The sequence below is a fragment of the Drosophila rhopaloa genome, unplaced genomic scaffold (genome assembly GCF_018152115.1).
Source record: "Drosophila rhopaloa isolate 14029-0021.01 unplaced genomic scaffold, ASM1815211v1 contig_47, whole genome shotgun sequence".
Taxonomy (NCBI): domain Eukaryota; kingdom Metazoa; phylum Arthropoda; class Insecta; order Diptera; family Drosophilidae; genus Drosophila; species Drosophila rhopaloa.
The window spans coordinates 2156296-2182957 of NW_025335142.1; the positions used below are offsets into that span (position 1 = coordinate 2156296).

At 37.5% G+C, this 26662-nt stretch overlaps 6 protein-coding genes across 8 annotated transcripts; 3 read left to right on the forward strand and 3 right to left on the reverse strand.

Moving 5' to 3' along the window:
• Positions 1 to 433: 433 nt before the first annotated feature.
• LOC108037518 (peroxisomal membrane protein PEX16) lies at positions 434 to 2263 on the forward strand. Its single transcript, XM_017114094.2, has 2 exons — positions 434 to 681; positions 741 to 2263. Exons 1-2 carry the CDS (start codon positions 570 to 572, stop codon positions 1655 to 1657), a joined length of 1029 nt encoding a protein of 342 aa, XP_016969583.1. The 5' UTR covers positions 434 to 569; the 3' UTR covers positions 1658 to 2263.
• LOC108037514 (serine/threonine-protein kinase PITSLRE) lies at positions 2189 to 7836 on the reverse strand. Of its 3 annotated transcripts, none has more exons than XM_044461684.1 (4): positions 7506 to 7836; positions 6401 to 6745; positions 3041 to 5312; positions 2189 to 2875 (listed from the first exon to the last, which is right to left on the reverse strand). In XM_044461684.1, exons 2-4 carry the CDS (start codon positions 6412 to 6414, stop codon positions 2339 to 2341), a joined length of 2823 nt encoding a protein of 940 aa, XP_044317619.1. In that variant the 5' UTR covers positions 6415 to 6745; positions 7506 to 7836; the 3' UTR covers positions 2189 to 2338. The 3 variants fall into 3 exon arrangements, with proteins under 3 accessions (XP_044317619.1, XP_016969578.2, XP_016969579.2); XM_017114089.2 differs by having other exon boundaries at positions 6394 to 6745; XM_017114090.2 differs by lacking the exon at positions 6401 to 6745.
• Positions 7837 to 8379: 543 nt separating this feature from the next.
• On the forward strand, positions 8380 to 9363 carry LOC108037507 (distal membrane-arm assembly complex protein 2). Its single transcript, XM_017114083.2, has one exon. It carries the CDS (start codon positions 8444 to 8446, stop codon positions 9296 to 9298), a length of 855 nt encoding a protein of 284 aa, XP_016969572.2. The 5' UTR covers positions 8380 to 8443; the 3' UTR covers positions 9299 to 9363.
• A 70-nt stretch (positions 9364 to 9433) lies between these two features.
• On the reverse strand, positions 9434 to 10374 carry LOC108037508 (coiled-coil-helix-coiled-coil-helix domain-containing protein 7). The gene is made up of 3 exons (XM_017114084.2): positions 10246 to 10374; positions 9776 to 9874; positions 9434 to 9711 (listed from the first exon to the last, which is right to left on the reverse strand). Exons 1-3 carry the CDS (start codon positions 10288 to 10290, stop codon positions 9598 to 9600), a joined length of 258 nt encoding a protein of 85 aa, XP_016969573.1. The 5' UTR covers positions 10291 to 10374; the 3' UTR covers positions 9434 to 9597.
• Positions 10375 to 10402: 28 nt separating this feature from the next.
• On the forward strand, positions 10403 to 12401 carry LOC108037511 (vacuolar protein sorting-associated protein 26C). Its single transcript, XM_017114087.2, has 3 exons — positions 10403 to 10518; positions 10573 to 11341; positions 12084 to 12401. Exons 1-3 carry the CDS (start codon positions 10459 to 10461, stop codon positions 12203 to 12205), a joined length of 951 nt encoding a protein of 316 aa, XP_016969576.1. The 5' UTR covers positions 10403 to 10458; the 3' UTR covers positions 12206 to 12401.
• An 11166-nt stretch (positions 12402 to 23567) lies between these two features.
• On the reverse strand, positions 23568 to 24103 carry LOC108037512. The gene is made up of 2 exons (XM_017114088.2): positions 24067 to 24103; positions 23568 to 24011 (listed from the first exon to the last, which is right to left on the reverse strand). The coding sequence occupies exons 1-2, from the start codon at positions 24095 to 24097 to the stop codon at positions 23923 to 23925; spliced, it is 120 nt and encodes a 39-aa protein (XP_016969577.1). The 5' UTR covers positions 24098 to 24103; the 3' UTR covers positions 23568 to 23922.
• Positions 24104 to 26662: the final 2559 nt, after the last annotated feature.

The window sequence follows — 26662 nt, forward strand, 5'->3', positions numbered from 1 at the left end:
GAGATTCCACGATGCCGAAGTGTGATGATTTGTGACGTCACAGCTTGATAGTTTAAAACAAACAAAAGAAAAGAGCGACAAAAGGTAAGTCAGTACAAAAGCAAGCAAAATGGAAACTTTTTATTTTACTCTTTAAAAAACACGTGTCATCGACAGGTGCAAAGGGTGCTGTTAACAGCGTTACATTAAAAAATATCTCTTCTTGTACTATGACTAAATGAGCAAATAATATTTTTTTTGTTATATACAAAAATAACTTTATACTTAGCCATAAAAACAAAACCGTTAATTAGGTTTCTTTTTGATGCCTTCTTAATTTAATTATCTTGATTTTGTAAATATATTGACATATGTATTTAATAAAGAAGTATAATTCTTTTGTATTTTTCTATCTTTGCAGAACTTTAATAAAAAAATAACTTGCGACACCTTCTCAATATTCACAAGGAAGCTCTAACGCCTCTCAAGAAAACCATAACACCACAGCTGCACCGATTTGATTTACCTGCAGGCCGCAATTCCTCATTTTATTTTGGTTTTTCGAGGAACTGGCGATTTTACCGGATATAATGGATACTCTGAAGGGCATGCTGAAGGCGTATGAGGCGTGGGTTGCCAAAAACCCGGATGTGGTGGGCGATTTCGAGACCACGGCCAAGTGGGTCTCCTACTTTATAGCAGGTAAAGTTAACTTTTTGTTTACATAGAACCTATAGATTTGACTTTTGGCCGTATTCCAGGTCGCATATCCTCTTCGAATGTGGTCAGTGAGCTGGTTTATACAATGTCCAATATGCTGGTGTTCTACAACGATCGGATCATCGAACGGGCACGTAATGCTCAGGAGAATTCGGTGATCCAGCTGCAATCGAAACTTTGCTACCGTCTAAAGGTCACGCTGACGACACTCGAATATAGCGAGGTTTTCATCGAGATATCGGCTCGCCGGCTGTTCGGTCAATCCGGCAAGTGGCTGGTGATAGCGCTAATACAGGCCTTTAAGGCGGCGGGGCGTTTCTTTATCTTGAAACACTCTACCTCGGATATAATCACATCGCCGCCCATCGCCTCATTGAACCGAAGGGCACTGGGCAAGCAAAGGAAGTCTGCGGCGGATGAGGTGCCCTCCTCCAACGATGTGCTGCAGTCCCAGCACTCCATTACCTTCCAACTAAAGCGATCCGGTCGAGTGATCCGCAAGGTGGAGGGTGCTCCTCCTCTGCAGTATCGCGATTTCAAGCTCCATGTGGACAACAATGAGGCAGTGAAGACGCAGATCCCCAAAAAACTGCTTCAAGCGGAGTACCTGTATATATCGAAGCCACTGATCCACCTGGCCGCCATGGGATTGTTCGGTCAGCGGAGCTGGAAGCAGTATATGGTAGCTCTGTCCATCGATCTGTACAGCATACACCTGTACCGCCAGCACCGAGACCTCATGTCCAAGCAACAGAAAATGGAGCTGAGCAGGCGGTGCATCAACATTCTGTACTTCCTGGCCCGATCGCCGTTCTACGACAGCTTCACCAAATCGAGACTGGAGCGTGTCCTGGACTTTGTGGCTACCAGTATTCCTATTGCAAAGGTGGTGGCCGGACCCCTGAAAGACTACATTCCCACGTGGCAAAGCACTTACTTCTACCTCTGGTCCACTTAAGCATTCCGGAGATAGCGCGAGAGTATTTACCCTAGGCTAAGTTTTAAAGTTACAGGTGTGGATGCATTGGGTGTGTACGTAGGATGGGCCGATTTTTGGTTGCTAAGAACTGTAGGGGCGGAATGTAAATCGCTGAACAAATATACTATTTGCACCTGAAACTATCGAGTGTATTTTGAGGAATTTGCCAAAATAAACTAGTTTTTGTTTTATAAAGCTAAATTAATTTTGTGTCTCGAGAGCTTGTATATTACCGCAGTGTTTGATTTATATTATTCTTACTCTGACGTGTTCTTGAAAGAGATCCAAAAATATTTTAGAATATCTGTGAACCCAGAAAAACATACTAAACACTCCTTTGAAACTGATAAAAATTAAAGCTCTTTTGGGAATCAAATTATATGTAGATAAATAAATAGAAGGAAGAGGAAGTATTGTCCAACGATTACAGTTCTCCCACATCTCTTAAATTGGCCTACCTTAATTAGAGGGATCGCCGTTATTTAAATGAAAAATGCTGATTGATCCAAATTGTTTTGTATGGCTTTTTAAATTATATATGGAACAATATTTTTACACATACAATTAAACGAAATTTTTCACTTACATCGCTAACTATACATAACAATTAATCATACCGTAATCGTAATTGGCTAAAAACACACAGAATCCAACTTCCAATCAGAACTTTAGACTGAATCCCGGTCCCATGGCCAGCTGGCGTTGCGTGAGCCCAGAGTTGAGGACGAATCCGGTGCTGGCCGACGAGCCACCAGCTCCGTGGCTCTTCTTGTTCCCGGTGATAATTCCAGACGAGAGCTTGTTTCCCGGACCCACGGCTGCGATGGGTTCGTCGCGGCCCAGCTGCTTAAACTGTGAGCCACCGGACGGCGGTTTGGGTGACGAGGCCTGCGCCTTGCGAGCTCCCAACTCGCTCTTGGCCGGCCAGGTGGGAAACATGGAGGGATCGATGGGCAGTGGCATCTCCTTGAAGTAGCCATGCTTCAGGGCCGCATCGGCGGTCAGTCTTTGTTTTGGATCGTACGTCAGCAGGCCCTGCAGCAGCGAAAGCCCCATGTCGGAAGTCTTCTCCTGGAAGTGCTTGCGCAACTGCGAGACAGGATACTCTGTGAACTGCGAGTTCTGTGACAGCATGTTCTTCACGGCGGGCAGCTCAGTGTAGCCGGGCCAGATCTTCTCATTGGGGGTGCCCAATTCCTGAAAGAATAAGAAACCAAGGGTCAAAATCAGTGCCATAGGAAAATAAATCTTAAAATTCAGCCTCAAAAGCGATCTGAAAGATATAGTCGTAATTATAAAAAAGTTACAAAAAAAATGTAAGGATCGTTATGATTTTATAAGATAAAGTGTTATTAATTCTACCTTAAAGATCCTGTTAAGCTCATCGATTTCCGATTTTCCCGGAAAGAGCGGCAACATCTGCAGGAATTCGGCGAAAATGCAGCCCACCGACCAAACGTCGATGGGGGTGGAGTAAACGGGCGAACAGAGGAGCAGCTCGGGGGCACGGTACCACAGGGTGACCACCAGCGAGGTGTATTTCTTAATCGGCGAGCCATACTCTCTAGCCAATCCAAAGTCGCCCACTTTGAGGATGCCCTTGTGGGAGAGCAACAGGTTGGAGGTCTTTAGGTCGCGATGCAATATCCAATTGTCATGGAGATGGGCCACCGCCGCCAGGAGCTGCTGCGTCAGGCACTTGACTTCTCCAGGGAAAAAGCTCTGCTTGCGGTTTTTCATCGTCTCCATCAGAGACTTTAGGTCATGCTCCACATAGTCCATCACAATGAAGATCTTGTCCATGTTGGAGCCGACAACGATCTCGCGAACGGTTACGATATTCGGATGTTGACCCTTAAGAAGGGTGTTGATTTCCCTAAGTGATGTGATGGGAAAACCCTCCTTTTCCTTCTCCATTTTAAGTCGCTTGAGGGCCACGATTTCGTTGGTTCTTTTATCCTTAGCTCGATATACCACGCCATAAGTTCCTTCTTCGATACGATTGAGACACTGGAATTCTTCTACAGAGCGGCAGCCCTGAACACCGGGATAATAGTTGGGCAGAGGCACACCCTTGTCGTCGCACGGAGTCTGCTCCTCTAGCGATTTCTGAGCCTTGTCCTTGAGTTTATCCTCAGGTTTCTCTTCCTGGTGCTGCTGGGACATCCCGCGCTCTTCGCTACGAGTACTGCTACTGGGTGATGCAGCTGTTCCTGCGTCTCGCCGATCCTCCTCATCCTCCAGGCTGCTCCGACTCCTGGAACGAGATCTTGAGCGACTGCTGTGACTGGACTGTGAGCTGCTCTTTGAGCTTAAAGATCGGGACCGCTGACGCTGCTTGGGTGACTTGTAGAGCTCTCCCACGCTGAGTGGACTGTCGGGCAAGGGCAGATCCTCGTCGTCATCCTCAAGCAGAGGCTTGGATTTTATCTTGCTCTTCTTTTTACTAGCATAGCTTTCATCACTGCCTGATTCTGTGCCGCTCTCTGCGCTGTCTTCATCGGGATCCTCCTCATTAGAGTCGCTCTCTTCGCTTTCCTCGTCCTCCCCTTCATCCCGGATGATCTCCACCTCCTCCTCTCGCCGTTTCTTGTGCTTGATCTGTTTCTCGTAGTTGTCCGGTTTGGATTTCCTTTTGACTTGAATATTTAAGCCAGCGGTTACACTTGCTGCCACTGCCGTCGGACTTAGTGCGTCACTGTGCTCGTTACGCTCTCGGAGCAACTCCCGGCGAGCTTCCAGTTCCTCACGAGCTGTCTGCTTCCGCTGGCGGCTATCGCGCTCAGCAGCGAGCAGTTTCTCCCTGCGGGCCAGCAACTCCATGTCCTCGGACTCCTTTCTTCTGTTGACCTCGACCTCCTCGCGCCACTTGCTCCGATGCGACTTGTGCTGGTGCTGATGCTGGTGCTCAGGGTCGGGACTGTCCAGCAGTTCGATGACGCGTTCGTGACGGTTTTGCTTGTGGCTGCTCCGTCCAGTTCGCTCACGTTCCTTGCGTCCAGCCTCCCTCCGCTCACTCCTCTCTACGCGATGCTCGTAGTTCTCCTCCGTTTCGTAATCCTTAACGTAGTTATGCCGCTTCTTAAGCAGCCTGGAACGCAGATCTTGCTCCAGACTCTCCGCATCCTTGCTGTCCGCGTATTTACTGCCCCGTCGCGGTGGCTCCTCCATGGGATAGTCGCCGTGGCGACTGCTCGAGTGATAGCCCGACGGATAGGAATGGTAATCGCCACGGGGGGCGGCTCGGGCTCCGCTTAAATGCTGATGATGATGGTGGTGGTGGGCAGCATAGCTGGGAGCCGGCGGCAAGGGCTGTTGCAGCTGTTGTGGCGGCTGTGGGTAGTGGTACGCGTGGCCCAGGTGGTGTTTCGGATATGCGGCGGCTACATTGCCGCCTCTTTCGCGATGGTGGTGGTGGTAGTGTTCCTCCCTATTCCGATATTCGTAGCGATGGTCACGATCCGGTCCTAGACCTCCGCCGCCGCCCACATCTTCCCGATCCTTGTGGCGCCGACGTTCGCGGGAATGTTTCTTCTTGTCACGCCTGGACCCGGAGCTCATTTCACGGCTCGCTTGCGGTGGTTGTATGTACAGAGAATCGGCGTCCGCTTCGTGCTCCTCATCCTCGCCACGGCTAAAAGTAAGAGAGAAAGTCAAAAATTATGGTGTCATGCTTTAAGTGGTGTCCCATCTGCTGATGCTTCTGGACCGATGCCTGACGATGACCCAGTTGACCCTCGACCCAGTTGACCAGGCGTTGCTCTGACCACGTTGCATGTTGCTTGTAGCAGGTTGCACGTTGCTGCAGTCGGTGTTGCGATTTACATTTTACACTTGCCCTTAGATGCCTTAAGAACTCGAGTCCATGCTAGCTCTGGAATTCTTTCGAGATTAGATACAAAATCTTTGGTGCAGTACATAAGCGGATTATTTAGTGTTTATTTGAGGCAATCGGTTCGGAGTCGCTCAGATAAGTGGAGGTATTATTCCATAACCGAACAGCAACGAATGCAACTAGGTGGGACACGACAATTCCAAAATCATGGAAGCAACAAGTAATCTACGGGCCACTCTAAGAAATTTGGATCTGGACATTAAAGTTAAGTAGAAGTAGCTATTATAATGTTTGAAAAGGAAGCCATGGCGTATAAAAAACTATGCATCATTTCCAGAAAGTTTTTTATACAATATGTAAAGAGGCTTTTAATAATATGATAGTTATTAAACAGCTTCACTCCTCTCAAACAATATCAACATAAATAGCAGGTTAGTTGAGTAATGCCTGTAAAAAACATATATATAGATATCGTTAAATATAAATATATGTATTAGAAAATTTAAAGATATACTTTTAATTGTATTAATTTTAAAATTAACCAAAGCCCTATAGCGTCCAAATTAAAAAACTTTAATGCATAGAAATTACTTGTTGCGCCCAGAAATAAAAATCGCCCCACCATTGAATGCAATCAAATGGGGTACTTACCTGATCCCGGATCCCGTGACTATTCCATGGAGCTCGGAGCTGCGAGACTCCCAAGGGCTGTAAAATGCAAACACTTACACGACTGACTGCGCAACCTGCTGGGAATGGGAGTTATCTTTTGAGAGACAGAGAGACACGAAAGACATTGAGACAGGACTTGGAAAGAGGCATTAGCAAAGATAGTATACAAATATTGTGTGTTTCATTCAATTGAGTTACAGATTATTACAATTTACCGCCAGCAGCACATGAGAGAGCTCGGATCGATCGATCGGTTCGGAGCTTATCGGATCTCGATTCTCTGGTGTTTGGTATTTGATTCTCGGAACACATTTAATGAGCCAGCGGGTCAAGCGAGATTAGCGTGGTTGGCTTGAGAAGATTCGGTCCTGTCTGCCGTTGACACTGCAGGTGCACAGTTTTAAACTCGAATTTTGCATAACTGCTTGCACTTTTTCTTTCGTTTTCATTTTGGTTTTGGTTTTTATAATAGCTTTGTTGGTTTTTTATTATGATAATTATTAGGTATTGTTGTTGGCCATCGCGCGCCTCGGTCATGGGACAAGTACACACTTTTTGGCCTATTTGCAACGAAAAAATTCAAGTCAATTAAAGGATTCAATAAATTCAATAAATTTTTTAATCGTCATAAATTGGTTTTGTTTTCTTTGGTTTGGTATTTTTCTTAATATTGTCAAGGAGAACAAACAAGCGCGAAAGGGATGTTGGGATGATAATATATTTGGGGCGAATGTTCGTTTTTACAAACGCAAATTTCGTTTCAAGATTATTGAATTAGCATGTACAATTCGTTATAGTCAACAGATCAAGATGGTTGGGGGAAAATTGTATACCCGCTGCATACACACACATGCAACAGTTATCGGTTCAAGTGCGTTGAAAATAATAGTTGCATTTGCCATTCGATTGAAAAGCTAAATATGCAAAAGGGGCTAACTTTCTTTCTCCAAGTAAACAAACGAAATAAAATATGCATACTTTTAAAATTCTATTGTATCGAAATTTAAAAACGCAAATCTTTAAGTTAGTTTAAAGTAAATAAATATTTAAATTAAATGTTTTTCGAATAACTAAACTTGGCATTAGCTTTTAAAATATGATCACTTTTAAAACGTTCGCAACTGTGTTTGTGGATGAAATACAGCAACAGCGGGATACAGTTAAAATATCGCTATATTTTTTCAGCGGGATTTACGTCGCGTTGCCTGCACTCGTGTGTATATGTACCCTCTTTGTGTGTATGCAGCAACAATTTTCCATGATTCGCATATTAAAAATCGAATTTCGTAGTTTTCCCAGGATCCCCTGGATAATACACACCTGTGATAATGTCCGTCGTTGGGGCTCCTCAACTGGCCATCTTCGCTGCCAGACGAATTGACCATATTGCAGCGCGGTCTTCGCAGATTAAAATTTTGCCAATTGCACGGGTTGCCCTTGCGATGCTGATTCACGTAATTTTCGGCAGGTTTTTGCGGCGTTTGCCTTGCTGCCGTTGTGTTCAATCGTTTGGTTGGCGGTTAATCAGCATTTAAGTGATTTAGCAACGTTTTTCGGTGGTATCTCACGCACTTGAATAAAAGTCGTCTGCGTTTTTATGTGGTGGAAATGTGAAATTCAGCGTTTGACAGCACGCAAAAACAAAATGGCGTCACATTGGCTTGGGGCTGCCAACTCGGCACGAAAGAGAGTGCTAGCAGCTGATCCGTCAGCTGCTGCGATTCCCCAGCGCACTCACGCACGAGTTTTGAATTATTTTTAAAATAAATATATATATTGCTTATTAGATCTGACTGATAAAACATAAGGTGATACATTTAAAAATTGTATTTCGGAGTATTAAGCTAGAAGAAATAAGTTTTTCATTAGCAATTGAATACTACTTTTTATAATTTTTGAAATTTTAAAGGTTAATATTAAATACCAATTGACCTGATCTGGTACTATAATATCGGTATTTATAAAATAAAGTCTCTAACAAAATTTTATATAAAAATTGGTATTTAAAAATGTAATTTCTTAAGAAAGCAAAACTGATTCTAACACCACATAATTTTATTTTATATTGATATATAAATAAATAAATTATCTCATCTTGAATATCCCCTCAATTAAGTTAATTTCAAAAATAAGAGAACTGAATTTAATAAATTATTCTCTTCCACAAATAAATAAATTGTACATCGTGAGTCATGTAACGTGCGCATCTCTAGTCCGACTCCCCTCAAACATTTATTTACAAAAATCATACTTTAAGCATGTTGCAGCGCCTGTCGCGTGGATTTTCCTCCTTAGGGCGATGTGGCAGTCGGACGGCGTCCTCCCTGCCCACAAATCAGGCTCAGCCGGGAGAGGAAGTGGAGGTCAGTGCCACCGTGAAGAGGATTCGCGCGGAATTGGCCGCCGATAAGCAGAAACTAAATTGGAGGACCCCGATAGGCGACCGGCCGGAAGATTGGAGCAGCAAGCTGAAACTGTTTTCCGACTCGGAACAGACCTCCGATTTCATAGTCATGATGCAGAGACCCATCGACTTGAGCCCCAGAAAAATGCGGCTGTGGTGGGACAACCGACAGGAGCAGATCGAGCGGCATATGCAGCAGTTCATCCCGGATAGACACAAGATTCTGGGCGCCGAATTGGCTGCTGCACATTTCATCATGTATCGCGGTGGCGCCGTTAAGTTCCTCAACGATTCCCGATGGCATCGGGCCACCGAGGATGAAGGGGACCTCAACCTGCCCAATAAGTTTGATCCTGGTTACAAAGTGGAGGCCTTGCGGTGTGACAACATGACCCTCTATTACGAGGGATTGGAGAACTTACGCTGCCTGGACTCCCTTAAGTTCCTGTCCTTTCACAACATAAAAACCTTTGACGACTGGTGTCTGGACAGGGTTTCGGGTGGTGGTTTTCCGCATCTGGAGGTGCTAGATCTCTCAGGCACCCAAATCACCACCAATGGACTGGCCAGCCTCTATCGCCTGCCGAAGCTTAAATTGCTCATTCTGGATGATCCCAAGGAGACTCTGGAGTTTGAATTGGCCACGGCCATGTTGGAGGAATCCATGCCCGCGCTAAAAGTTGTAGGCGCCGATGTTATTCACGGCTAAATTTGTTAATTTAGACTTTTTTAAATTAAATTATATGAAAAATGTTATAACAATTCAAATAACAACTTGTTGTGTTTGTGCCATCTTCGTCTTCACGGTTTCCTAATGTGTTTTAAGTCAAGTAAGAATTCTAAGTACAATATAAAAAAGTAATTGAAAATGGTTTAATGAAATAAGAATTTTCTGTTTTAGAAATTCAGTATATCGACTGTAGGTAGATGTGTTTTCTTTATACAAGTTCTGGCAGTTGATGTACACTTAATTTATTTGTTAAAAAGGTGCTTAAATAGCTAATTTTATCAGCTCTGCTGTGGTTTTCCTTTCATATATTCAGCTTTAATCGCTTCGCGTTCCTCCAAGGGCGGTAAATATGGAGCTTGTCCCTTGGCTCTCCGCTCACTTTTAACTTTGTTCTATAAAAATATAATATTTTGGTTAACAACCTGATTCAAATTTTTAATCCTTTTTGGTTTTTACCCAAAACTCTTTACAGTTGTTATAATTGGCAAAATAAACTTCGCACTTCTCGTGGTCAAAATTGTTTTTGTTGAGGCATTTGAACGATAATTCCTGCTCCTGTTTTTCGAAAGATATTTTGTGTTAAAATTGTATTGTTAAATTTTTTAACTTCAACTTTCTTTAGCGGTGAAACTAAAAGTAGTATTGGAATGAACAAGTTAAAAAAGAAAAAAAACTTGATAATAACTAGATATATTTTGAAACTGAAAAAATTAATCGGTGGTAAGTGTTAGGAAAAACTAAATCAGCCAGAATGGAACAATACATATTTTGAAATCCCGAATTATTTATATTTTTAAGACTATTAAAAAAGAAATTGAGAAGTTATCTTATTATCAATTTTATTCTTTTTTTCAGCGCTTTGGAGTGTTGATTTTAAAAATATGCACCGTACATATTCAGCTGTGATCCACTGCAAATAAACAAACCTTGAGGCAGGGATTGTCCCTCTCTGCATTTAGATTTCGAGGCATTTGTGTTTAAATAAAAATATTAAATATCAAATGGAACTTATATAAAAATGAGTTTGTTTTGGTTTTATGTTAAAAGGGGCTGCAAACTTGCTAGACAGCTGACGTTAGGGTTGCCAGATCAACTTGGGGTAAATCAGCTGTTTTATTTGTTTTTATTTGCTGATTAAAATGGGTTCCTTACTCTTTGATATTAAATTAAAGAGAGAGAATAAGGTTTACCATGAAAATGTAAGTTGATCCAGATAGTTAGAGTGCTAATTAATTGAAATTTAACTTCCACAGGACATGCTGTTGGGCTGCGTTCAGTTCCAGTGCTCGCAAGAAACGAAACATGAAGGAATTATGTTGTATCTTGAAGGAATCGTTAATCTGCAATTAAGTGCCAAAACTGTGGGCTTATTCGATGCTTTTTATAACTCCGTGAAGCCCATTAATTTGTTGCAGAATAGCCTGGAGCTATCTGCCCCTGGAAAACTGAGCGCCGGTCGCTCGGAGTTCCACTTCGAATTGCCTTTGGTGTGCAAAAAGGAACCGCGAATACTTTATGAAACATACCATGGTGTTTTTATCAACGTTAATTACCAGCTCAATTGCACTGTGAAGCGAAATTTCTTGGGCAAATCCATGACAAAAATCCAACAATTCTGCGTGCAGTATAAACCAGTAGCATTGGGCGAGGATTCCCTAAAGGTTGTGCCCTTCAGCTTGAGTCCAGACTCGCTTCAAAAGAATGCCAGCGCCAAGGAGAGACTGTCTATGCCGCGATTCCTGATCACAGGACGTCTGGATCGAAGTGAATCCTGTGTAACTACCCCGATCACGGGCAGCATTACTGTTCAACACACGGAGGCTGCTATTAAGTCCATTGAAATGCAATTGGTTCGGGTGGAAACCTGCGGTTGCGATGAGGGTTATTCCAAGGATGCTACCGAAATCCAAACGATACAAATAGCAGATGGCAATGTGCTGCCGAAATTAGAGCTCCCCATCTATATGGTCCTGCCAAGATTGTTCACCTGCCCTACGCTCCTCACCAAGAACTTCAAAATCGGTAAGGATTTTATATTTTATATATTAGATGTATATTGATATTGATTGGTATTTTTAAAAAAGCATTTTAAACGTTTTTATATTGTTATTAATTATTAGACATCGAAATCATAAATTAAACATTTAAGCAATCTTAATATAAACACAATTTTTTTTTATAACAGCATAATTAGATTTGATTCAGTTATGATTTTATGCAAAAAAAAACTCATGTTGAATCAAAGATCGCAAAAGATCCGAAAAGGTTTTAAATATTATCCGATTTATACTTTATATATTACCATATATTACCAGCTCAAAGCCGTTTCTTATTCTTTAAAACTTAATTTTCATAGCCATACCATAAATTTGAAAATGGTCCATGAGGACAAGTTCCCATTTAGACCAACTTCTAAAATTTGCTTTTTTAATTGCACGTTTCTATGCGATATTTTGTCAATGGTTTTTTGGTGTAACTTTAGATTCTTGGCGGGAAGCAACTAGAGGTTGACTAGAGGTGTAGTAGGAAGTTAGGAGGCTAACACTCATTACGGCACTGTTTTACTGTATTTAGTTTTTAGTGGATTTCAGATTTGTATGGCTTCTAAGATACTATCCTTTCCGCTGGAATGTGCTTTGTGGGATTTTAGGTTTAACAGTGATTGCAAACGGATTGTTTTTCAATTTATAAATTCCAATTATAAATATATAATTCTCTATTAAAATGCCTATTTTTTCTCATAAAATCCTTATTTATCTTTCAGAATTCGAACTGAATCTGGTTGTGGTATTTAAAGAGGACTACACTGTTAGTGAGAACTTTAAAATAGTCTTAAAACGGTCGGCTGGCCCACTGCTCAGCAAAATTACTACAGCAGGACGTTAATAAAATTACCAATTAAATATGGCAGCTTTTTTGTTAATATAAATAACAAATCGAAAATGTAATAATGTAACCTTTTCATTTAAATGCATACCACTTAAACATATTTCAAAAATATACTTTGTGAAGAATCTTCAGAATGGTAACTTATGTATTATTAAAACTTAGTCAGAGGAACAAATATACAATACAAAATCGAGACATGCTACTTTACTTTTATTCAATCAAATTTTATTTTGGGAAACATACAAATAAATAAATAGGTATTAGATATAATATTTTCTTTTCTCTGGATTAAAAAATTTTTAAAATACCTATTTGCTCATTTTCACAAAAATATTGAAACAAAAAATTTTTTGTTTAAAACTTTTTGAATTATAAATGATTATAAATTCAAAACTCCCGCCCATGCAACCATCTGATTTTTGCCAGTTGCAAGGATTTTTTGCTATTCCAGGCGAATGGGATTTCAGACTGTAAATTTCGCATGCGATTTTGTTGGTCCTCTAACCGAGTACTTTTTAATGTCCGGCTGCTTTATGTTGCGTGAAGCGTTTGATAAGTGTCGTAAAATGAAATTGCTTTCGTAATTTGAAGCATGCATGTTGTCCAAAATTTTGGTGGAACTGCGGTGAATTGTAAATTGAATTTCTCGGTAGGTGCCAAATTCACCCACTCAGTTGCCCACATACACTTTTGTTTTGTTTTGGGCTCGCCAACCAATTGTTATGGATAAACAATTTTAATTTAATTTAATTTCAAATATTACCTACCAATATTAAATACGAATTAGACTAGGATTTGTAAATATAAAATAAACTAATTTAAATAAATACATTTTGTATTGAACATTAAACGATAAGGTTCATAAAGTTAAGAATTTAAAATAACAGAGAATAAAGGGAAATATTAAGAAGTATATCATCAAATATATATAAAAATGTTAAGTGTGTCTGAGCAATTCCGATACGACTTTTTTTAATGTACTAAAATGAAATTGAGAAGGATCGACAGTGATTAAAATAATTTTAGCGAAATTGAATTCCCTTTGAATATTCATTTTGTTGTCTTTGAAATTGATTGATTTGACACTGCATAACACGACAAATATTAATAATTGCTCGAAGAAGAACCAAACAAGAGTATGGATTACGATTTCCCTTCCTAATTACTTCCATTGTTTACTTTCGATTTGCTTTCAATCAGAGTCCATGTGTGATTGATGCGAAGTGGGGGAAATTGATTTCCTTTGGTAACTTGGCATTTCTCCTGCGCTTCTTTTTGGCCACTTCACTTACCTGTTATCGCGTATTCTGTTCCGTCTTCGTTATTATCTTTCGATTTGCCACACAGGTGACTAAAAAAAGTGAAAAAACGAAGTACCCTATTATCTTTTTCATATTTTCTGTCTCTCCATGTCGTTTTCTCATATTCTTTTACACTGAGAATTTCTAGTTTTATATATACATTATATTTATTGTTTGCCAAATTGGAAACCAAGAAAAAGTATAGAAAAACGATTTTTTCAGTGCCGTTTTTGTAGACTTTTGATCCGGAGGTTGGAAAATATAAGTTCAACGACTTTATTAAAAAAAAAAACAAACACTTACAAATTTTTAAGTTTCCTTAATATTAAATAATTGTGGCACTTACATTTTTTTATGGTAGATACATTTTTTTTTGGGATTTCAGCGAAGCTTCATAGGGACAGTTGGAACGATTTTAATTTTTAATAACCGAGTTTAGTTGGGAAACATTTTTCTGCAGGCAGTGTTAACCAGCAAAATATCTTATTATACTAGCATACTTCACGGGTGCCTCGCTCCGTTCCCTTTTTGAATTTCCTTGGTTTTCCTCTCTCCCTCCTTCTCGTTTTACTTTATTTGTACTTTTTCATCTTACTTCCGTGTTGCCGGTAAGTGCATATCAATTTCCTGCTTTTCCCTGCATTGCATGGAATATTTTTTAAATCATTAATAAGCAGATACAGCTTTTCTTGCCGTTACTGTTGTCACACACATATAATGCACTTCTTTTTATATGTGTTTCGCTCACATACAGTGGATCATAACAAATGCAAAATATTTTAAAAAGTATTTCGCTTAAAGAATTTTGAGTAGTGCTTATCAATTTTTATAGATAACTTAAATATTTAAAAATTTCGAGCTATAAGTAACTTACATTTTCAGGAAATGTTTTTTAATAAATGGGTAAATGAGAAGTGTTTTTATTTTAAATATTTTAAAATGTTTTAATGCTCCAATAACCCTAAAATTTTGTTGTCTGCAAATACTATTTAAAAATGCATAAAGTACACAACATTTTATAAATACATTTCTCATATTTGCATGTCTCATGAATAATAGTTGGTGACCTAATTGGTTGGACTTAATTTTATTCATTGCAGAGAAGAAGCCATTCATATTAATTATCTAAAGTTGAATGGAACATGAAAGCCATGGCCTTTACATTTTTGGCAACCACTGTGGGGGCCGATATAAATTACTTAGCATAAAATTTCCTTGCGCTTCTCCTTTATTTTTTCTACTGTCTGCCTTTATTGGTGGAGGCGACATTTAGGACATCTCCTGAACATCTGATATACAAATATGTATGCCACACGACGACCAGGAGGCAAGTTTCAAGTTCACTAAATTATGTACATACGTACTTGTGTGTACGAGTGTGTCTGAACAAACACATATATTTACCCGACTCGACTCGACTCGACTTTTCCTTGACGTCCTGAACTTTTTACCATAAAGAACGGGGCACACTCACCCACCGCTATATTTACTTGAATGTATTTATTTAAGCCAAATAAAAAGAAAGGGAATGAAAAGTGTCCGGGAAAATGTGGGCCTGTTGAATCTTTTATATATATATGTAAGTAAAGGGATGTGGGAATATATCTGCACTTTAAGGGAATCCCAAGGAAAATCAATGAAGCAAAAATAGTTTATTAAAGGACGTATAATGTAATGTTCAACATTATAATAATGTTCTTCCAGCTGATTTCCTTTCTTTTGGGGCATAAGAAAATGTCAATTTGATTTTGTGAATGTGCAAACTTGGCTTTTTGTTGAGAAGTTATTATTCAAGCTGATTGCACTTTAAAACAAGAAAGGAATCAAACTTCTGCAAGCCGAATTTTATATACCCTTGCAGTAATTACAAAACAATGAGCTCAAAGAAGTTCGGTCGACTAAAATCGAATTTTTTAAATTTGAATAGCTTAATCATTGACCCATCTTTGCCCCCTTTTTTTTGCCCACCTTTAGTTTTAAAAATATGAAATCTTTGAAAATTTTTGAAAACCTAAAAGTTGACGTTTTCCAATTTTTATACCCTTGCAGAGGGTATTATAATTTTGGTCAAAAGTGTGCAACGCAGTGAAGGAGACATCTCCGACCTATAAAGTATATACATATATTCTTGATCAGGATCACCTCCTGAGTTGATATAGCCATGTCCGTCTGTCCTTCTGTCTGTTTCTACGCAAACTAGTCTCTCAGTTTTAAATATATCGAATTGAAACTTTGCACACACTATTCGTTCTTTTGCACGCAGTATATAAGTCGGAACGGCCGGGATCGGCCGACTATATCCTATAGCTGCCATATAACTGAACGATCGGAAATAACTTTCGTGTTCTTAAAGTTAGGAAGTTGGGATTTTCTATGGTTTTTATTTCCAATCAATCCGACCTACCAAATTTCATATGGATCGGCCGACTATATCCTGTAGCTGCCATATAACTGAACGATTGAAAATGCCATTACTTTGGTGTTTTTAAAGTTAGGAAGGTGGGATTTTTTATGAGTATTAAGAATGCATCATATGAATAATTTTGGAGAATATAATTTGCAGAATATTCTGCAAGGGTATTTCAACTTCGGCTCCGCCCGAAGTTAGCTTTCATTTCTTGATTTATTTTATTTTACTGAAATCACTTGTTATCAGGCCAATTTGATTGAAGTTTGACATAAAAATTAACCATATGGTTTCTTTTCGCTTTCATAAAAAATTAGAGAATAAATTTATAGAATATTCGGGCTGAAAAAATTTTGTTTGGCCAATATCTGGTTTATTTGTATGTCAAATTATAATCATGTTAAGAAATCTATACGCACATGGCGCGGTTTTTATAAAAGCGAAAAAGAAACCATAACAAACCATAACTGATAATCACTTGTTATCAGTTATGGTTTGTTAAGTTAAATAAAGCATTTTACAAATACCAAAGTTATGGAATTTCCGATCAATCAGTTATATGGCGGTTATAGGATATAGTCGGCCGATCCCTATGAAATTTGGTAGGTCTGTATCATATAGCTGCCATATAACTGAACGATTGGAAATGCCATAACTTTGGTGTTTTTAAAGTTAGGAAATTGGGATTTTTTATGAGTATTAAGAATGCATCATATGAATAATTTTGGAGAATATAATTTACAGAGTATTTTGCAAGGGCATATCAACTTCGGCTCCGCCCGAAGATAGCTTTCCTTTCTTGTTTTTACTGAAATAAAGAAATAATTAAATGATTGTTATTTGTTTACTTTCTAACTTGCAATTACAAATTTCTTTCCTTTATGTAACTAACGCTTTCCCCTCTCATATTTTACAATTTTAGGAAACAGTTTAAACTTAATTTACTTTTTAAACAAAGTTCGCACAAAAAATGCCCTTGAAAGTGATTTCCCCCACCATTGAGTTTTTGAAATTCCTAGAAAACTTTTACTAAGAAATAGTGTTGGTTCTTGTTAAACAGCTTTAAATCCCTTTCCCATTCTGTCTTGACTTTTTTCAGTGCAGAAAAAACTGTTGCTTTCCACCAGTCTCAATTTTCCTTTGCCTTTTGTGAAACTTATGTGTGTGGAGGCTTCAAGCCGAAATCAAGGAGAGACGAATACATGGGGCGAAGTCTACCTCATCTTCCGGGGAAACCATCCAAAACCACCCAAGACCATCCATAACCAACTGAAACCACCAACCCACCCAACCACAGGCAGATGCCTTCAATTTGGCAGTTTGCTGTGTCGTCAAATGTAGCACTAAGAAAAGTTTTCCCCCAAGCCTATTATATATTTTCAGTGTCTTCTTTACCAGAAAACAATTTACATCGAATGCAGTGAGGAAAAAATATATTTTATTTACTTTGATAGTTTAAAATCGAAATATTAGCGATTTCAAATCATATAGTATTTTGTCTTTTTTACTGATTTGCACCTGTTTAATTTTGTATATTATTTGTTCTAACAAAATATATAAATTAATTAGTTGGTAACATTTTTTTCCGTGTGGCGAAAATGGTTGGAAAATGAATAGAGGTCTTCGCCTGGGGCCTTGATGTTTTCACATTCACATTCGTATTGGTATTGGTATTGGCTGCAACTTTCTGCCATAAGTAAATCCACTTTCGACAGGCACAAACTTTTCACGCCAACTGTTGCCAAACATTACTGACTTGTACGCATTTTCGATTGCTATTTGCTTGCCTATTGCCTGGATGCCCAGAAAATTTCAATGCCAGCATCTGGAATTTAAAACAGCGGTTGGGGTCTCGAGAATGTTTTTTGGAAAAGTGTCGTCGTCACGTCGTGTAATTGATTTAGAATTAGCACATTGCTTTGAAAATTTAAACTGTTTACATGTGCCTAGGGACAGATGCTACGAGTTTTGCAATGTCCACACTGAAAAAATATTTTTGTGCAGAGTTTTTGAAAAACTTAGAAACCAACCACAATCATTGATTTTAAAAGCATTTAAAGTTGGGTAAGCAATTCAACATAGTTTGGCAAGTCCTTTAAAATTTAAAACCAAATTTGGTTATTTGATTTTAATAAATAAAATGATCAAATAATGACAATTAATTTTATTGTGGCTTGGTTTTCCAAACTTTTGTATTTAAATAAATTAAGTATTTATAAAATGTGCCACACTTTTTTTGATTCTAAATGGGATTCATGAGGACTTCAAACATTATTTCACAAACTTACTACTAATTAAAATACATTTTTTACATTTTATGAATATTAAAAGCTCAAATAAAAATATTTTCCCAAGCATGGCAATAGAACAAAAAACTTTGTAAAGTGTAAAGCTTTTTGCTATCTCTGTCCTTCAGCCATTTCCATCTCACTTTCTCTCTCAGTTTCCATTTCTCTTCCTGTCCCTGCACTCGTGTAAGTGGGTGTTTGCCTGTGTGAGTTTATGCATGTTTAATGAACATGAATCCAGCAGCCACCAGGGCAACCCTGTAATCGCATTTCAATATGCTGCACCGCCAGTGTAAACTAAAAAAGAAGTGGGTTGGGCGGAAAGTACTACCCGAAAAATAAAAAAAATGTAAAAAAAATAGAAAGAAAGAAAAAACTCAAAGCCGGCTACCGTGTCTTCCTTCCTCCAGCTGCAAATGGCAATTTAGTTTGCAGGGCAAACTTTTCATAGCCGCCCTGACCCGTAAACGGGGTCAACGCAAAAAACATTTTGAAAAATTCATATGCAAACGTATTTTCAGTTGCCGGTGCAACTGGCAACACACAGGTGCCAATGGCAGCACCACCCGGATCTGAATCGGAATCAGGAGCAGTATCCACCCGGTAGCCGACTTCCAGAAGCAGCGGGAAAACGGTCGAGGAAACGGAAAACTTTTTAATGGCCAGCAAACACACAGAAACACCACCCAGTGCACACTTAATAGCACTCTTGCAGGCCAGTGTAATTCTGAGTCGCCCATGGGGCTTAAAGTCTTCCCAGTTTTGGCGTAAAGTGAAACGTTTTGCTTTTTATTAGTTGGTAAACATAAAATATAATGAAAAAGAAGTTGCTTTTTACACTAAATTAAATGTGAATCAACATGTCTTTGGGGCATACCAAATGAACTTTTTGAATTGTGGTGTGCGAGTTGCCGGTTGAAATAGGTGAAATGAATTAATTTTCATCAAATGAGCTTTCATAACAAAATATGACATTTAATTACACTTTTTTAATATAAATCATCTTAAATAATTATAATAATTTAACCAGATGCAATTAAAATCCATTCATTTTAGTGTTCAAAATAAAATTGTTAAATTTACTTGGACTGATGAATAGTTCAATTAATTATTCAAAATTTGCAGATATTTTTGATTTATCCAGCAGCGCTTAAATATTTAATTAATAAAAAATGCTGAAGCAACCATAAATTTAAGAAAATAAATCTAGGCAAAAACTCGGACTGGGCAAGTCCTAACCATTTTAAAATAAATTGATTGTGCCCATTCTTATATTAAGCATATAATTTTCTTTACTTATTATAACCAGTGTTGCACATTTCTCTTTACCCAATAAATATTGCCAGTGGCGCTCAAAGTCGGCAGATTGTAATCGTCATGTAATCAACTTGACTTCTAGCATTTCCACTTTTTAATCACTATGCCGGGGCTAATTGCTTGCCCAAAAAACCAAGAGCGGAAACTCTTCAGTTTAACATAAAGTGAAACATTTTCCGCCTTTCCGTTTGGGTTTTTTTTTCGAAGGATAACACTTAACACGGGCCACGGGTGTAATTGTTGGACGAGGTCTGTAACCTACGGGCTCTATGAGTAATTAGGGTACAGGATTAGTTCAGTCGCCTTCGCTTCAATAAATTTTGGCCGCTGGCCGCCCGAAGGCGAAGAGAACCCGGCTCCGGGCGATGCTTATTTAAGGCTCAGCCCGGGTCACAAGGTGTTCCGCCTTAAAATGGCCTAAAAACGTTGGGAAACGAAGGGAAAACATTGAAAAAAATTATGTCCTTAATTAATTATCAATTAAGTTTTAAGTTATCTAATAATAGCATAAAGTTATTTCAAACAAAAATTATCATTTAGTTTGTAAAAAAAAATGCAGATTCTAAAAGTCAAAAGAGTTAAGAATATTTCGTCAGGAAAAGAAATTGACTTCAGATGTTATATGTATTTGTAGTTCTTTTTATTAATTTTAAAAGTTAAGCAAATTAAAAATTCTACAAGATTTTTTTTAATCATTGCTTAAATAAGATGAATAATACAGTTTTTGTGCTTTTGAATCATACATAACAGTGACACTTTATTTAAGGAACGAATTAAGATTTATAAATTTAATTTAGTAAAAGGATTTTAAGAACCTAATACTAAAATTACCCGAAATAAAATATCTACTTTAAATAAATTACACATTCTAAAATATTAACCACAGTTCTTAAAAAAATAGTTTAGCGATTGTTTAAGTTTTGATGTCCTTAATTAGCATTAAATAACTAAATTGAATAACAATTCCATCTTATTTTGGCATGCCGTATGTTTTTTGTTTTGTAAAAACTATTTAAAATGAATTACTTGTTTAGTGTACACCTCTTACAGAATTGTTTCTACACCCTATGACAAGTTGAAGAAGTTTTTGGACACTAAGCTCAACTTTTTTCTGAGTGCAGGATCAGGGGAAGTGCCCTCTCACATTATGCCATCTCGCGTCCGCTGACGCTGATGTATGTACGTGTTTCGGCTTTGCTTCCGTGATAATTTTCAAACTTTTTGCACCAATTATGTGCACGGCAGCGCGATATTCTCTTAGCCATCTCGGCGTTAGTGGGACCGTGTTTGTGTGTGGGTGTTGGCCTTTTTGTGCCTGTAGTTTATGCTCATTACGTGAGTGCTGAGCGCAGCAGACTCACAAATTCTTGTACAAGAAATTGCCGCCGCTGGCGTTTCACGTAAATACACACAAAGACAGAGGTGCATGTATGTGAAGGACCAGTATATATATAGCTATATATAGATTTCTTGCCTGGATGCAAAATACTCGAATTTAATTTTCAGGCAAATTCCCGGCCATCGAAAAGGAAACGTGTCCACGGGGCGTATGCGTTATATATAGTTATATAGTTGACCAATTTGTAAAGGAGGCTCTTGCCCACTTAAACTGTGCGCGATTGAAGGTTGTTATTTCAATATCCACTTTAAGTGCCAACTGGAAAGCATTAAATGCTTGCAAATTTTTAATTAAATTCAGGCTAAGAGGAAACATGTTCACGGGGCGCATTCGCGTTAATTAATTGACCGCCATGTGGCTTTTAAGCTAGGAGTAATTTTAATCTTAATTAAAAGTCTTTGCCCTAAATTTAAACTATTTATGCGAATCATTTAAGCCAAACATACTCCAGGGCGTATGCGCAATATTTAGTTCAAAAGTTCTCTCCTCTTTAAAATAAAATATATTTTATAGGCAATTATTTTGTATACCAGATTCGGCAATTAAATTGTAATCTGTTGATTAGTTTCAAACATTATTGGCACACAAACTGAGGCGTGTCCCCAGGGCGTATGAGCGTTATTAGAACGAATAAACTGTAGGCAATTTCAAAAACAATTTTAAGTGTCTGATAGCAACATTTTAATCAGCCTAACTATTAGCTAAGTCTCTGAATATTTATTAAACTTTCAGTATTCATAAATTGCCTCTTCACAACTCATAAATCACGGATTAAATCTGATTTTGAAGACTTAAGAACTTAAGCCTTAAAAACCAATTCCAACTTAAATGTGGGCTGCCAGGTCGACCTCGCCCAATGAATAAGTAATTCTGCACTGGGAACGCACAGCTTTAGTTTGCCACACAGTTTTCCCTTTTGTTTGGTCCGATTCAGGGGGCAAACAAAATATAAAGAAGAATACAAAAGAATAGCAACTGCAGCTTTAAAGGCGTATAAACTTCCGAGAAGCCCTCCCACCATCCGGCTGTCTATTTTGGCAAAGGCGAAAAGTGGAAGAAGAATGGGAGTTTTTATTTTACTCAAGTGCCGTGTCGTTAGTTTTGTCCTGCACTCAGAAAAATATCTTTTAAAAATTTGTCCAATTTTCGTTATATTTTAAATTCTTTCTTTTCAAATAGTAAAAGACTTAAAAAATTGTATTTTACTTAGTATTCGTTTATTTTAAATCGTATTGTCGTATCGTTATATAATTATTATTATAATAAATAAAATAAATAATTTGATATTATAAAGACACAAATTTTTTAAATTGAAAAAAAACTTCGTTATGGTTTATTATTATCTTTTATATTTAAGTAACAAAAATATTTTTTTTATATAATTTAGAAGTTTTAACTGCAATAATAATAATTTTGTAAATTTAACTGAAATGGTTTATATGTTTTTTTTTGAGTATGAGATGCAGAAAAGAAAATATAGAAAGAATCGGAAGAGAGTCAAGCTTTTAAACTTAAATTAGTTTTCTTTGCCCTGAAAACTTTAAAACAGTACATATGAATTTGCGTAAAATGCACCATGTTTACCAAAATAATTGGGAAAAACTCTTTGTTGATACTCCAGTTTTTGTTTCAGAGAAAGTGTTTAGTATTTTCGTTCGAGTGTGAGAAACTTAGGCAGGGAAAACTGCATAAACTCTCGACTGAAACTGTTGGCTGTTGGCAGGAAAGTTTCCCTGCATTTTCATTGGAAATCCCAGCGAAAACTCAAACTCAAACCCAAGCCCAAAACCGGGGCTAAATGTCTCGTCGAGCTGATGTCGAGCTGCTCGAGCTGAGGATACATTTTGTTTGTTTACTTTCAAATTGTAAATGGATTAGCCGCACTCCGAGGCGCGCCAAGCCTGACAAATTGAATTTGTTAGAGTCGAGAGAAGTTTTTGGCAAACTTTTGCGTGCATGGTTGGATATTGGACGTGGCCGGAGTGCTGGAAGCCATCGGCCATAAACCTCGAAACAAAACTTTGCCCTGCCGTCGAGCGGGAGTGTTGCGAAATAAATTGCCATGCCGTAGGTGACGGCCGATCTAAAGGGTTTCCCCCGCCCCAAAACTATTCCCCCCATCGACCCATCAATACGGTGATACTTTTAAAGGGAACCGCCAGAAACAAATGCCGGATTAACCTTAAACTTGAGAGCTATCGAAAGTAAATAAATGATTGGCAATTCCAAAGGAATTCCCCTTGAAGGGATTTCTTTGATGACAAACTATTCTCGATATTCTATCAACAAGGTAATGACTTGAAGCTTCGTCAGAAACTAATACGACGTAAAATTTAAAATTGCAACATGCTGCAGGCACTTAAATGAATTTATCAGACGGAAAGAAATGTAATAAGGTTATTCAGAGATTTACCATATCCGAAAAAGATTAGTACTTTACCCAAGTCAAAGGAATTTGAATTCTCCTGAAGATAATATTTATTTACCACCCAACCATGAATAAGAAAACCATTTAGTGGTCGAGAAAATGCAAAAAAATGACCACTAAAGGTCTATATTTTTTATTAGGTGGAGAAAGACAAAAGGAATATCAAACAACGAATTTAATCGACCGCGGACAGAAAAAGGGTATCCTTTTCATCAGTAATGAGGTACTAAAATACTTCCAAATTACCTTAAAGTTAAAGTGAGCTTCAGTTTGTAAACAGTCTCAGAGTTTTAACTAAGTTCTTTTTTATAGATGTGAATAACAAATTTGCATTTAATAAAATTTATTTATCAAATAATTAGTTTAATCAGTCTGCCTAGCTCAAATAAAAAGTACTTTGATGCGGTTCATGGTTTCATGTCTGCTTATTATCCCAGGTCTGAAAAATGCGTATGTATATTAACGAATTATTTTATAAACCAAACTCTAATTTATATCTAAAAAAATTAAATTCTCATTTAAAATTCTGATTCGAGAAGTAGATTCTTTTTAAAATTCTTGTATACTTTGGTCACTATATCTCAACAGATGTGTAGTCGCCAGCAAGTGTGTGACACGTCAAAATACATCTCACTGCATTGCAAGAACCTAAAGCTAGAACAGCTATTTAAAAAACACATTTATTTAATATTTGGATTAATAAATAAAAATCGTTTACCAATTAAAAGAATAACACCGTAGACGCTCATTTTAGTGGTCACCTCTATAGATTTCTTAATAAACTGAAAGGTTTCTCGCGAAAACTAGTCTTTTAAATATCGATTTTGTAAGTACTTTTTTTTTCATATTTCTCATTTCTATGCAAATTGGCTATCTATTATAAATACAAAAAATATTGTTCAGGTTACATCAATTTGAATAAATGTTTTTAATAATACAGTTTTTTCTGTGACCATTTTAAAATTTTTGAAGTCTTACATTTTTTCAAACTCTCTTTGTAGAGATTTAAAGTTAAACAAATTTATGATTTTCTAGGCTTTTTTTATTTCTATCAAAATTTTAGCTTTAGGAAAAATTATGGTTGGAGATGCTTTTCAGATAATCGCGCGCTTGGAAGACTATGTCCCTTCAGGACATTAAACAGATTTAGTTGTTAGCAAAAGCAAAAGCTTATTTTTTGTCCCCGAGTTCGTGATTTCCTCTCCAACTCTCAAAGATTTGCTCCTTAAAATAAATTCTACAAATTGAAGAGAATCTATTAATGGACAAAACTATTAGGGTAACCGCTTTAAAATAATGAGACAAATTTAGTAAAATATAATAACATAATAATTAGAGGACAAATATTATTGCCAGAAAACTTATACACATCCTTAAAAATATTTCAGCTTGAAACAAATAACAGTTTATTATATATTCGACACATAAAAAAAATCTCATTACCATGCAAATAAAATGTTTTATTTTACAAAAAATAAATTTTTTTGTTTACGCCATATTGACATTTTACCACATATTAGTAGGTTATAAATAATGGTTTTTAAATAAAGCTTGCATTTGCTTGCTTGCCTTGTTTTGTACGTAACCTTGTACAATAATGCCTCCTGTTGTGATTTTATGTTCTCGACATGTCCATCACCGCCTATGCAAATGTCCAACTTGAAACTCAACTGCTGAAAACGATTTCGGTTTAACAATCTTTCAATGGTCGAAGACGTCTGTTTTTGAAAACTGAACTTTTCCAAAAAATGAAAAATCCTGCTATGTTTATTAACTTTTATCTAAACGTATTTTTACTCACAAGACCTAACCTTTATTAATTTATTTAATATAAATCGTTGTATGTACTTAAACTGTCTTAGCTTGTTTTATAAATTACTTATAGAGATAATTTAATAAGATTTGTGCCTTAAAATATGTATTTCGATGTAGGTAATTAAGTGGGGAGAGTTTTATGATGTTACCTACTGAATTAAGTAGCAAACTTGGCGAAATGAGTACTGCCTGTGGCAGATAAGTCAAAAGCAATGCATTTAAACTTGTATTATCCAACTAAAGTGTGCAACTTCAACTGTTGCTGCTGGCCAAATCCCAATTTAAATCCATAGTGGTTAAGCTAATTGAATCGCTTCGACGCCGTTGAGCCAAAGTGAATGGTCCTCATTGCGATATGTAATATATGTAATCCCGCCTTAAATATAAAACCCTTTTGGCCAACTTGTGCTTGGGCCAGCCCAAATTGTTGCTTACCCTCTGCATTCCCCCCTGTTGGCCCTGTTCGTCATTTACATTATTATGATGAGATGCAAATCTCGTTAAAGGACACTTCAGGCCCCGTCCCTCGCATGCCATATAGACTACACTTCAATATGTGTGCCATATGCCCCTCTATATCTTGGCAGCCACATCCACATGGTTTTCGCCCCGATTTTGCCTCCTGTTTTCCCCAATTTCCCGTCCCCGTCTCTCTGTGTTATTCTTATGCAAATTACATTTCCTGTGTTTGAGCTACAGCTTGTAGCTACATGTGTATGCGTGGGCCATCCACATCCACGGAAAAAAATAGGACCTTTTTGGTGTCCTTAAAGTCGAAGTTGATGTACATGTGTTGTATTATTTGAATACTACATATTTTAAATGCAAAATATTTAATTGGACCAGAACATTTTTAGTAGAATATGGACCAAAGTATTTTTTTATTCAAAAAGGTTTTGACGCCTAAGAATTTTATATTATATTAAAAATTAATTTTATTATTTTCTTATTTGGAATTAATACTACTTCAAACATATTTGTTTGATCCTTATTTATATTTGGTGAATGATTTGGACTTTAGCTTTAATTTTTGTTTCATTAAAAAAGCCTGAGCCTTTGATGTTTTAATAGCTTAGGAAATTTTTGAAATACAAAATTGCGTTCTGTGTATATAGAGGCCATGGAATATTTTGCATACTCACATATAGCTAAAAAATATTCTACAATTCTTTTGTAAAAGTCAACAACAGACGGACGAAGCGCTCATAAATGTTTTCGCTTGTCAGCTCGCCCTCTCTCTTTCACTTGCTGTCGGCCCGTCCCTTTCTCTCATTTGCATCTGTCTATCCGTTTCCATTTCCATCTCTGTCTGTCGCCTGTCGCTGTCTCTTTCCCTAACCGTATGACATATTTGTTGCTGCTGACTTTGCTTAGTATCTTATTTGCATTTGTAAACTTTAGTGTGCCATTTTGTTCATTTGTTTTTTTAGTCTTCTACTGATTTTGCATTTTATATCCTCGCACACGTGCACACATTTATTATATTTATTTGAAACTCA